Source organism: Bison bison, unplaced genomic scaffold (genome assembly GCF_000754665.1).
Source record: "Bison bison bison isolate TAMUID 2011002044 unplaced genomic scaffold, Bison_UMD1.0 scf7180017864370, whole genome shotgun sequence".
NCBI lineage: Eukaryota > Metazoa > Chordata > Mammalia > Artiodactyla > Bovidae > Bison > Bison bison.
In genome coordinates this window covers 8,628,582-8,641,894 of record NW_011494942.1, presented here as the reverse complement: position 1 = coordinate 8,641,894, position 13,313 = coordinate 8,628,582, and the positions used below count along the sequence as shown (strand labels likewise).

The window sequence follows — 13,313 nt, the reverse complement described above, 5'->3', positions numbered from 1 at the left end:
AAAGAACCATGGAGAGAGTCAAAAGAACATTTCTAGTCAGGGATGTTATAAAAGCTTTCATTTGACCTGTTTGGTGTGAGCTTTGAAGGCTAGGTGTAGGATTCAACTAGTGAAGTAAATTTCCAATTATGGGGCAGGAAGTTGGTTAGGAGCCTATTATAATAATCTAAATAAGACATGAGACTGTAAACAGTGTAATGACCATGGAGAACAGGTGGAAGAGAACAGGTGGAAGAATCATGTATAGTTGAATTTTTTAAGTGGGCTAAAGAGAGAGGAAAAGGGTTGAGCCTGGGTGACAGGCAAAGTCCAAAGGCAAGTAGATTTGGAAAAGCACATGGCTTTTTTATATTGAATTGGAACTGTCTTCAGGTTGCCCATCTGAAACTATGAGAGAGAATATTCAGTTCAGTTCAGTTCAGTCACTCAGTCGTGTCTGACTCTTTGTGGCCCCATGGACTGCAGCAGTCTAGGCCTCCCGGTCCATCACCAACTCCCAGGATTTACCCAGACTCATGTCCATTTAGTCGGTGATGCCATCCAACCATCTCATCCTCTGTCGTCCCCTTCTCCACCTGCCCTCAATCTTTCCCAGCATCGGGGTCTTTTCAAGTGAGTCACCTCTTCACATCAGATGGCCAAAGTATTGGAGTTTCAGCTTCAACATCAGTCCTTCCAATGAACACTCAGGACTAATCTCCTTTAGGATGGACAGGTTGGATCTCCTTGTGGTCCAAGGGACTCTCAAGAGTCTTCTCCAACACCACCATTCAAAAGCATCAGTTCTTCGGTGCTCAGCTTTCTTTATCAATAAACAGTTTGGAAGAGAGGGCTGAGCTTAGTTTCTGTGATTATCTACATAAAGGAGAATAGTTTAAACCCCTGGAGAAGGTAATTTTAACTTATTAAAAAAAAATAGTAATCAAGTGCTTCTTGTGGGCCAGGTACTGTGCTAACTACTGAAGTTACTTCAATTAAACAGGAAGACAAAGCCCCTAAATTCTAGTGGAAAGAGAGACAATCAAGAGGAACAGAAGAATTAACAAAATAACTTCAGATAGTGATTGCCCACAGCAGTCTAGAAGAACACCATTGTTTTCTTATTCGTAAGAAGAGCCGACTCATTGGAAAAGACCCTGATGCTGGGAAAGATTGAAGACAAGAGGAGAATGGGTCAGCAGATGAATGAGATGGTTAGAAGCATCACTGACTCAGTGGACATGCATTTGGGCAAACTCTGGGAGATGGTAAAGGACAGGGAAGCCTGGCATGCTGCAGTCTGTGGGGTTATAAAGAGTCAAACATGCCTTGGCAACTGAACAACAGCCATCAATACTTTTAGCTATCTGAATTCAGAAAATCCTAGGAGCCTCTAAAACCGGAGCTCAGATGAAGATATTTCTTTGTAGAAACTCCATATTTTGATGGGTCTGGGAGCATGCTTGTCCTCAAAAATCTGGGCAATTATTAATGAAGAGCAATGTACCTTACTTTTTCTTTTCACATCCTGGCCTATTCTCAGACATCTTCCATAGATTCTAGAATTTTTTACTTACTCTGACATTCTCCTTAGAAAGTGAAGTCGCTCAGTCATGTCCGACTCTTTACGATCCCATGGACTTTACCAGGCTTCTCTGTCCATGGGATTTTCCAGGCAAGAGTACTGGAGTGGGTTGCCGTTTCCTTCTCCAGGGGATCTTCCTGACCCCGGGATCGAACCCAGGTCTCCTGCATTGCAGGCAGACGCTTTACCCTCTGAGCCACCAGGGAAATTAAGAAATCATTAGGCACTTCCAGAAATGTCTCCCTTGTATTGGAGAGGTGCCAGGTAATGATGCCTACACGGCCTGGGAGAAGATCCCTTCTGGAGGCTACAGGTCAGGTTCCTGGAGCCCATTCTGTTCTCTCAGGTCCCCTCTGGCACACCACGCTGGCTTGTAGCCTGCTGGATTCCTTTGTCCATGAGAGTTCTCCAGGAAAGAATCCTGGAGTGGGTTGCCATGCCCTCCGCCCAGGGATCTTCCCAACCCAGGGATCGAACCCAGATCTCCCACGTTGCAGGTGGATTCTTTACCATCTGAGCCACAAGGGTAGCACATAAATACTGGAATGGATGGCCTATCCTTTCTCCAGAGGACCTTCCTGATCTTCTTCAGGGAATCAAACCAGGGTCTCCTGCATTGCAGGTGGATTCTTAACCACCTGAACTACCACTGTTGAGCCCCAATTTGATGCCAGATTCTGTCCTAGTTAATGGAATACAGAAGGAATAAAATAGACAAAAATCTCATATGTATTAAATTCTAGTTAGGAAAAGATAGACAATAAATCAGTTAAATATATGTTGAAAATGAAGCAGAGACATAGGGATGAGGGTGCCAAGTAGAGGTAGGCTCTTATAGAATGAGTGCTCAGGGAGGTCTCATTGACAGTATAACAGTTGAGCAAAGACTCATAGGTGGTGAGAGAGTGAGCAGTGTAGTTATCCAGAAAGATTGTTGTATGTGGAGGGGAGAGTACATGCAGTGGCCCAGAGGCAGAAGTATTCTTGGAAAATAAGCGTATCCTTGGTATGTTCAACAGACGGTGGAGCAGTATGGTAATAGTGAAGAGACAGAGAAGAGATGAGATTGGAAAGATACAGGGCCTTGCAGGCATTATGTGGAAACTGAGACATAGGGTTTTGAAATGATGACTAACACAACACAACGTATGTTTTAAAATGATCTGTCTTTCTACTAGGTTATAATAGGCTGCAGGGAGCAAGGGCAGAAGCAGAGAGAACAAACAGGAGGTTATCACACCAATACAGGCCAAAGCCAGCAATGACTTAGAACAGGAGGGAATGTGGAGGGCTATGAGGTAGTCAGTTTACTGAGAAAAGTTTAAGACACTTATAAAAAGATTTAAATATCAGCTGAAATATTGATATATGGGAGGAAAAAAACCAGACTTAAAGAGGAGAGTGATGTATCATTTTCTACCTTTTCCTTTCCAACTTTTCTTCAGGAAAATAAAAAGGAATTTCTTTAACCTGTATTCTTAAGATAAAATGAAAGTACTAAAATAATTATAATTGCACCAGTGTATACAGCGGAAATAAAAAATGCATTGTGAAGCCATGAGGATCCAACTTCATTATATAAGTTCTGTACTTTCATTCATAGTAATGGACCCTGTATCTATTTTTTCCTGAATTTTTAGCTTTCTGAAACAGAGGTTAAAGAATATACCTTCATAATGAAAATGATAGTGTTCATAGCATTAGGAATAAGAATTAGAGCTCATTTGTAAGAAAGCTATAAGTTTTATGAGGTCAGAAGTTAGATTTTTGTGAGCAGGTTTCCTGCCCTATATCATATAATGAAGTGTTTAAAGTTTTCTTCTCATCTCTTCACTCATATATGCTGCATCAAATGTTCCTTCTGTATTCCTTTGCATCAGACTTTGTGTAAATGGTGAAAGGAAAATCAGCATGGTCCCTAACATCACTGTATTTATGAATTCCCTCTGAGGAGACAGAAATCTGTTGATTAAAACAAACATGAAATATAACATCACAGAATGTATTAAGTAGGTAGAGGATGTTATAAGAAGGAATAATAGGGAGAGGGTGGGGCATTGTGGTAATATGGCTTAGAAAACACTTAAGATGACCACATTGAGGGCCAGTTCTAGAGTTTAGTTTTGAATCTGTTGAATTTGGAGTGCTTTTGAGAATGTTTGTTAGATAAATGGGTCTAACACTTACAGCAAAGATCAGGCTAGAGAAACAAATTTGTAATCACTTGACATATGTGTGGACATATAGAAGGAAAGGAATAGAGTCTAAAATTGAGCCTACAACATTGAATAACTGAAGAGAGCCACTGATGGTCTCTGAGAAGGATCAGACTCAGAGGTAGGAGCAAAACCAGGAAAATGTGATGACAGAGAAGCCAAGGGAGAAAGTTCAGGCAAGGGAAAGCACTTGAGTATTGAATTCTGATGAAAAGTCAAGTCGTGGGGACTAGGAAACACTTCAGAATTTAACAAATTGGAAGTGACTGGTGACTTTATTAAGAATCCATTTAGTAGAAAGTGGGGCCAGAGACCAGAATTGAATGTACTGAAGACTCGGGAGTTAGGGGTTTGTGGGAGGCAAAAATGACGATATTCACCAAGACACAGAAATGTACCAACACCTCACTAAAGAATACAGCATCTTTTAATACTTGGTGCCACTCTGGACTCTGTTTCATAAACAGGAGGATGTGTGACATTATTTTCATTTTCTAAGGGCTGAAGATGTCAGAGACTGTACCTCCTTACTAGATTGCCAGAAAGAGGGATTTTGGAAACTCTAGCATTTCAAATTGGATTGGACCACTTTTGTCTTAGACTTCATTTGTTTTAGGCCTAAAGAAATGTAACTGTTCCCAAAGTCGAAATATCTTGTTTGATCCTACTTAAGGATGAATTGCTGGTCCTGTAAGGGCGTGAACACGTCTATTTTCATGAGCTTAATTGATGTCCTATCAAACTTTGTGACACAGAACACTGGGAATTTCCCCCTGGGACTGCAATACACTCTTAAATTTTCTGTGTGCCGTTTCTCCACAGATCGCAAGACAACAGCAGCAGCTTCTGCAGCAACAACACAAAATCAATTTGCTTCAGCAGCAGATCCAGGTCAGAAATCATAATTTCATACGGACTTCCAATTAGGAAGTAGATTTTGTTTCTCAGATGACCTCATTGAAGTGAGCTGCAGAATTAAATCTGCTTTCAGCCCAGTCATGACATGTGGCCCCCCTGTGTCGGGAGAATCTTACTGTCACGGGAGTGGCAGAATCTTGCTTGTGTTGAGGAGTGTCAGGGATAGCAAGCTGGTGGCAATTTTTATCTTACACTGAAAGGAAACTTTTGTGGAGAAATGTTTCCTTTTCTTTATTCTTTAATGTTGAAAACAGGCATGTAAATGTTGTTAATGAGGGATGCTCCCAGGAACCAAAGCAGAGAGGCATCGCAGGTTTTCTGTTAGCCGTGGCAGAGAGAACTTTTTCCATTAGGCTGAAGAGCCACACGAATTTAAGGTGAAAATCAGTGAAGGTAATGATTTGTGTTCAACTCAAATTTCACCCTTATACTGCCTGGAGAAACCAGGACTGACTGAGGGCTCTGTAACTTCCGTATTTTTCTTCTATGAAAATTTGCATTGATGAGAAGCAAAGCTGCTTGGGGTAGCCTCATGCCACCACTTGCTTATGACACACACTTTGACACAATCTGTTTCCCTTTCTGAATACTCCTTTTCTGAAAGCACTTATTTCATAGAGTATTTATGAGGATTTAGTAAAATTGTGGATAGAGAACTTCAGTGTAGTTTCAAGGCATATAGTAAGTAGTCAGTATATGTTTGCTGTGACTAGGAAGAAGAAGATATATCTTACTTGACAATATCCATCTTAAAGCAGATGTTAGATTTGCAGTTAGAATTCCATCATTCTCTCGAAGCTGTATCTTGAGAATCTAATAGATTTAAGTGTAAATATCATAGATGACAGAAGCAAACATGTCAAAATGATTTCATTTGCATGCTTCTCATATTTAGGTTTCTTTGACAAAAAAATTTATCCCATTTTTTTCTAACTGGGTCAGCTAGCCTTAGTTTCTACACTGTGGATTATATAGCCAATCATTCGTGTTCACCTGAGATTTTAATAAGCTAGTCACAGCTTTTAGTGAGACAGAGAAACAGCATCAGTGAAATATCGCAGCCAAGACTCTTTGCCTTCCTTAAGCATGAACAACAGATTTCTAATGTGATATTGTCTATTATCCATATCTGGAGTATGGTTATTCATTCAGTGCTTTAAAACTATTTATTGGGTTTTGTGTTTAAGCTTGCTGACTTGGGATATAACTTTAGTTGATGGTACCAAGTTAGCCACACTTAAAATGATTTGGTTATTGAAAACTGAAGATAATAAAATTATTATGGCAATTTCTCATTATAAATAAGATAAAATTCCATAGTGAGTGATGTGGGCCTTTACAAGTCACTTGGTTTCACTGTAATTTGATGAGGATACCAATAGTTTTGTTCTTATAATTTTTATGAGATTGAGATTGTCTTCTGTTAAATGGAATCGCAAAACCCATATTATAAATGTGTGGAAGGGTCAATCAGCTGTATTTTCTGACCATTTAAATTGTTCGATACCTTAGTACTTTTTTGGAATTATTCCATAATTATGACCGCTGTGTTAATAGTGTGGATTTAAAACATTGTCATAATGTCAACATGTGGAAATTGGTAGATTTCTTGCTCCAGAGCTTGGAGCATTTTAATTTGTAAGTCAGAGCATTTTTTTAAATGAAGTGCCTTATACTGTTCTAGAAATGATATGACTTCATTATGGTATCACATGACTGTCTTCTAGTGAGCAGGAGCCAGCTGTAATGGCTTGCTCAAGATCACGTGACTTAGAGATAGAACTAGGGTTAGCAAAGCAAAGTTTTCTGACTGTTGGTAGAAATTTTGCTGAGTATGAGGATTTTAGAAGCTTAGAATCTCTATTTGATCGAAATATTACCCTTCTGTCCTCCACTAGTTAACAGGATAGGGGAAAAAAAAAAAAAAAAAACTGGTAGTTCCTAAAGGAAATAATGTCATACTGCTGGCAATTTGGGGGAAACATTAAGAGATGTAGGGTATTATATCTGTGTATTCTCTTTCCAGTGTTAGTACAGATAAATGATACTGACAGAGTCAAAACGCATCAAGCTATTTTTTTTTTTTAAAGTCTGGGAATGTTTCAGGCAAGAAATAAGTACTGAGCAAGAGTGACAGTCTGAAAGGAATCAATTTTCACAGCTTCTAGTATACTCATTAACTAAAAGAATAGTTCTAAAGTATATTTTATAAATTGTTAATTTGGAGCTGTCTTACAAACACTCAATTGTTATGAAAATCACAATATATGTAAATTAGTGTATTGAGAAATTGTTCAAACAGTTATGGGAAGCGCTGATGTAGTGGCATGTGTAGAAATAGAAGATTAAAAATATAGAAGACATCCTTTTTGTTCCCCACATAAATCCTTAACCATATTTCCTTTTAAGAAGTTTTTCTCTCCCTTTTCTCTAATTCCTCCTTTTTTTGGCAGTATAGGAGAGGGAGGTAGAAGATTAAAAATCAAACCTGTTATGATAGAAGGCAAATGAAATTTATAACAAGTGTTATTATTAAGTGAATTTTTGTCGATGAATACATAGTCAATGCTCATGTAAGAATTTGCCGTAGATTAAATTTTATTTGATATCTGAAGATACGTATGTAATATATTTTGAATTTGATCAACTTTTTTCTTAAGCATGAAGCTTTAAGACCTTGTAGAAATAAACATACCACTTATATTATTCATCCTGCTTCAATTTTTTAGATATTTTATGCAGTTGTTCCTTTCAACCTTAGAAAAAAAATACCTTTTAGTTCCTTTATTGATATAATAGTGGACTACAATGTAATTAGTCCGAAAGTAGGACAGGTTTTACAATTTTTGTTTTAACTCTAAATATATAAGACATTAACTTGCTGCACATATTAGGAAAGACATGCAGTAAATACATTAGATGGGTTAACCAGATCTGTGAGATAGATTAGATTGATAGGTAAGAGAGCAGAATGAATTTTCATACTTGATAGCTACAGTAACAGGAGGGTGATGTTTCCTAAAATTCTCCTCATTCTTTTATAATATCTCTTTAAAGTAGAGGTTAACTTAGTCATCTTTATTCCATTTGAGGTATATTTCACTCAACTTAAACATAGAGTAAGTCTGTATGTGTGTGTATGAACATTCACATATGCTAATGACCCAGAGTATTTAAAATATTTCTCTTGACCTTTTAATTATATATTTTTTCAACTCAAGATGTACAAGAATGGTGGTAAGTTTTACTCCATAGTTATTTATTGAAGAGAATACCATAAGGATTGGCAAATTAGTTTATTTCATTACTTAGGAGCAATTCTTTATGAACTGTTTTTATCTCTTTAAAAAACAACCTCAGCTCTAAAATTGCATGATCTTAATTGGGTTGAAAACTCAATCAACATTACTTCTTTGTAAAGACTTTATAGAGTCATAGTCTTCAAAATTTATTCACATAACTGACTCATGAGGATTAAAGGAAGAATTAAGAAAGCTTTCTGTCATTCTTTGGAGGATCATAAATCAATTCATTCTGCCAATAAAATCATGCATAATATCAAAAACATCCTATCTTCCTTTAAGAACTTGTCTCTTTATGAGATCCTTAATTTTAGGAACACTAAGTTTAATCTTGTTTTTCTACTGTTTAACAGTGCTCTTCTTTAATATTTTTGTTTATTGTCCTTAAAAAGGAGTATTTTGTACTTTTATTTACTATGTCTAGCTAACTTTTAATGCAAATTATTATATAAGATGAACTTTATAAATATTTCAGAGAAAAATATCCTTATAGGTTTTTTGAGGGTAATTTCTTTTTCTTTTGCTGTATTGGTTGTACTATAATGCCCAACTTCAGCAATTTTATTTTTGGACTCATCTCTCTTTTTATAATAAATCAGCTTGTTTCTAATACTTCTAGGTGGTTTATGTTTCTAATTATGGTCCTAGACCGGTGGTTCCTCTTGACCTGATCACTGTTACCAAAACCTTTTAAAGTAAATGAATGAGTGAGCTCTAGTCAGTATCCATTATGGCAATAAACTGAATGTTCCTAGAGACTTGTTTCCTTTTTGTCTTGAAGCTTTGTGTAGGACATGGTTTCTACAGCTATGGGTGTGGGGATGGGAAACAGGTCCTAGCTTTAAATTTCTTACCCTTTTCCAGTAATACTTAAAGGAATTTAAGATTCTTATTAGCATCTTAGGGGGTAGGTTCAACTACATGCTCTAGTATGAAACTGACTTAAATATTTTTAAAGGTGAATTTAAAGATATTGTACTTCCTTTCAAATGCATAATTTCATGATTACCAAATGGAAGCTCAGTGTTTAAACTTATATTTGTTGCATTCTCTCTTCTGATAAACTTCTCCAACTGTTGTTCATTGTATTCTCTTGGGAGCAAAGAATTGGTATTTAATAACCTGTGTCATTATTTTTGATTCATAAAGTAAGCACGTACAAGACTAATAGTAGCTTTGGGAGACTTATTCTGTTCAGGACTAAGCAAATTTCTGTTATTAGCTGTTCAATGTGTATATTCCATTGTGTGTATGAAAGAGCTTGATTCTTTGGGGGTTATAAGATTATATAACTGTGTGAAATTTAAGTGTATTAAATGGTTAAACAAAAAGATAAAGAGGAAGTTCTTTGGGTTTTGACATACTCAGATTCAGATTCTCCATCTTTATACCTCGTCTGCTGGGTGATCTTGGGAAAACTGCTCAATCCTTCTGAGTTTCATTATTCTGGTCTATTAAATGGGGATTATAGTACCTAAGTCACACCTAGTTAGTGTAAGGATTAAATGGCATTATCCTTGCATGCAGTGAGCACACAATGCTAAGGGTTTTTTGCCTAAGTTTTTAGAGAGAAAAGCTTCTTTCTGTTTTTCTCATGATGGACAATTTAATGAATATTTCTAGCAAGAGAATAATTTCTAGAAAAAACAGTATAACCTACATGGCAGCAGCCACTGAAAACTGTAAGTTCTCTGTTCCAAATTTATATGATTTTTCGAACTACAACAGATTTTTAGAAAGCCTTTATTTAGACACATCTCTCATTTTGACATTTGTAAACTGAAACCAAGTAAGGTTAGAAGACTTTCCCAATGTCACATAAGTTGTTACTTGTGGAATGATGGCTGGATTCCAAGTTTCTCGAGTCTTGGTCCAGTTCATTTTTATTTTACTGATATTCTACCATGTAAGGTTTAATGGCCCAAAGTTTTTAAATGAGTTTTCTTTCCCTGGGAACTTATTCCTACAAAGTAAAAATACATCTTGACTTATATACAATTGAATGATGAAGTTGCAGTCATAGGCTCAACCAATTTGTGATAAAGGTTTCATTTTATTGGAGCCAGAGTTCTCTGAGCTCATTAAGAGTTTTGGTAATTCTCGATAAATTATTATGCAGAAGGAAATCCATTCAAATATTGTATTGAAAACATAATAATGTTAAAGGTGAAATAATAGTACCTGCCTGACCTGCTGATTTATGATTTCTTTCTCTGAGTGTGGTAAGCTGGAAGCATTTTACCCCCCCTCAACAATACCCCACACACATGCATGAGCACAAAGAGATTGCAAAGTAACCTTGTCTCTTTAGGAAACTGGAAATGCCAAGAATAAACGCTGTATAATTAAGGTAGCATTTCAACCAGAGAAGGAAATATGTTAACTCCTTGAGCTCTGAGTAATGTTTTACTCTATGAAATAAAATGTACCGCACCTGGAAGGGTATAGTTCTTGGCATTCAGATAGATTTTTTAGAGGAGAGAACCTGAGAATACAAAGTAGGAGCTTTAAGAATGATTTTCCTCTCTTCCTTGTACTGAAGGAGAACTTCCTATTGAGAAGATGAGTGTCCTGAGAGAGCAGTGATGATAACTGAAGGTCTGCCCTTTACTCAGAGGGAGCCACTTTAGAATCCTTACAGCGTGTGCATGTGTGCTTAGTCGCTTCAGTCGTGTCTGGCTCTGTGTGACCCCATGGACTGTAGCCTGCCCGGCTCCTCTGCCCATGGGATTCTCCAGGCCAGAATACTGCAGTGGGTTGCCATTTCCTTCTCCAGAGGATCGTCCTGGCCCAGGGGTTGAACCTGAATCTTTACAACTCCTCCATCGACAGGTGAGGTCTTTACCACTAGTGCCACCTGGGAAGGCCCTTTCAGCATTCTTTTTTTTTTTTTTTAATGCATCTCATGGCCATTGCCTAATGATAGAATTTCAATAATTGATACTATTTCTTGATCTGGACAAAGCTGCCTTTGTTCATAGAGATACAGATAGATTGATATGCATATATCCCAACCCAGGAATCAAACTGGGGTCTCCTGCATTGCAGGCAGATTCTTTACCAACTGATCTATCAGGGAAGCCCATATGTATTTTACTTTTTATTAATGTTACATGTGCCTCATGGCTAAAAGAGTACCAGAGAATAATGACAGCCCTCCAGAGCCCAGGCCTCTGTACTGTGCCCACATTTTTACTCAGAAGGCACCTCCTTACAATCTGCTTTTATTTTTAATAACTTCCTATTATTTACTTCTGTATATCAAATGAACTTTCCCTAGTGGCTCAGAGAGTAAAGAATCTGCCTGCAATGCAGGAGACCAGGGTTCGATCCCTGGGTCGGGAAGATACCCTGGAGAAAGGAATGGCTGCCTACTCCAATATTCTTGCCTGGATATTACAATGCTGTTTCTGACTTATCAACTTTACATATCATTAACTTAGAACTGGAAGGCATAGTTCTGGTATTGCAAGAACTGTGCAGTACCAGAGGCTGCAAAGGCTGCAAAACCAGCAGCCTTTCCTGATCCCTTCCCTCACCCAATAATATAGTTACACATGTCATTGAAGTTCTTCTAATAGATATTTTTAAACTTTCGTTAACTTACACCTCTTTTCTCATTCAGTCAGCTATAAATAATGTCTCAGCATTTGCCTTGTTGGGTGAAGATGACATCTCTCTTCTCTCACACCTAAAAGTGCTGATTTCTGTTATTTGAATGTTTACTCTAAATATATATATATAATACATATGTGTATATATGTATATACAGCTGGGCTTCCCAGGTAGCTCAGTGGTAATGAATTTGCCTGCCAATGCAGGAGACACAAGAGATGCAGTTAAATCCCTAGGTCAGGAAGATCCCCTGGAGAAGGGATTGTCAACCCACTCCAGTACTCTTTCTGGGAAATCCCATGGACAGAGGAGCCTGGTGGGCTACAGTTCATGGGGTTGCAAAAGAGTCTGACATGATTTAGTGACTAAACAACAATACGCACACACACACACACACACACACACACCTATTGTGCTTTATGTGTTGTTAATCCTAAAGACTGAAATCAATGCATGATTTTTATGTTAAAGTATGAGACTACCTGTTTTTCTTCATAGTCTAATAGGATGCTCCTCATTTCATTTCTGTGTAGCTTCCAACTTTCCAATTGCCTTTTCGTTAGCCTTTCTTCCTCATGTTATTTGCCTTATCATCTCCATAATTTCTCAAGAATAAACAAGGCCTCCACAATCCAATTTTCCTTGATACCTGTTTCAAGGCAGGTTCTTTTGCTTTCATTTAAACTAGTCAGTCCTGCCGACATTCTAGGATGTCCCTTTATGGTTCTCCGAGGGGGATAAATCACTCTTTCCTATATTGTCCTCCTTGGTTTATCTCCTTCTCTTGGTCCAGAATCACATCAGATATAAATCACAGATCAGAATCACATCCAGATATAAAGTTTTTGGCATAAAAAGTTCTAAATGTACACATATGTAATAATGCTCCATTTTACCCCCCTTCTTGATTGGTAGTTTGGTGCAAGTAAAATTGTAATTGAAAGTAATTTTTCTTATATTTTAAATTCATTGATTCATCATCTGCTAGCATCTATGAGAAATACAGTGTTGATCTGATGTTTCTGTTGGTGAAGACCAATATTTTCCCTTTCTGAAAACTTTTAGTATCTTCTATTTACTGTGACATTTCATTATAAATGAAAAAATCAGATATATATTGATATTTTTCTTATTTATTTTGTAAAAACTATGAATCTTTATTCTAAAGTTATATTCTTTTGGTCTTATTTTATCCCCTTTATTTTTCATTTTTTTCCTGAATCTCCTATTAGGCAGACATTGTATTTTCTGTGTTAGTAACTATGTTTCTTATTGTTCATATTTTGTTCTCTGTTATTTGTTTTTCATTTTAGGTGATACCTACACTTTATCTCCTAAAATTTTTAATTGGATCTTTGAGAAATTGCCTTTTTAATTTCAATGAGAAACTTCTTATTTTCTGATAATTCCTTCTTCAGGTTATCCTATTGTTTAATGGATTATTTCTCCTTGAATATCTCAGGGTATGCAAATTAGAGGGTTTAACCAAAAAATTAAGTTCTCATTTCCTTAATTTATCTTTTATCTCATTTTCACCAAGTTGCTTATCTTGATGTTACTCTTTCAGCTTGAAGTTCTGCTTGAATTAGAAAATGATTGTTATCCATCCAGATTCAAGGATGAGACAAGAAAAAGTAGACTGGGAACACTGACTTTAATGGACTGCGAACACTGACTTTAATGAGGTTTTATCAAGAG

At 37.0% G+C, this 13,313-nt stretch overlaps 1 protein-coding gene across 17 annotated transcripts in view; it reads left to right on the top strand.

Moving 5' to 3' along the window:
* Positions 1-13,313, top strand: part of SOX5 (SRY (sex determining region Y)-box 5) — a 1,168,670-nt gene that overhangs the window by 923,529 nt on the left and 231,828 nt on the right. For all 17 annotated transcript variants that reach the window (XM_010855967.1, XM_010855969.1, XM_010855977.1 and 14 more), the window contains one exon: positions 4,603-4,671. In XM_010855967.1, the coding sequence (XP_010854269.1) occupies positions 4,603-4,671 (69 nt within the window). The remainder of the gene's footprint in view (positions 1-4,602; positions 4,672-13,313) is intronic.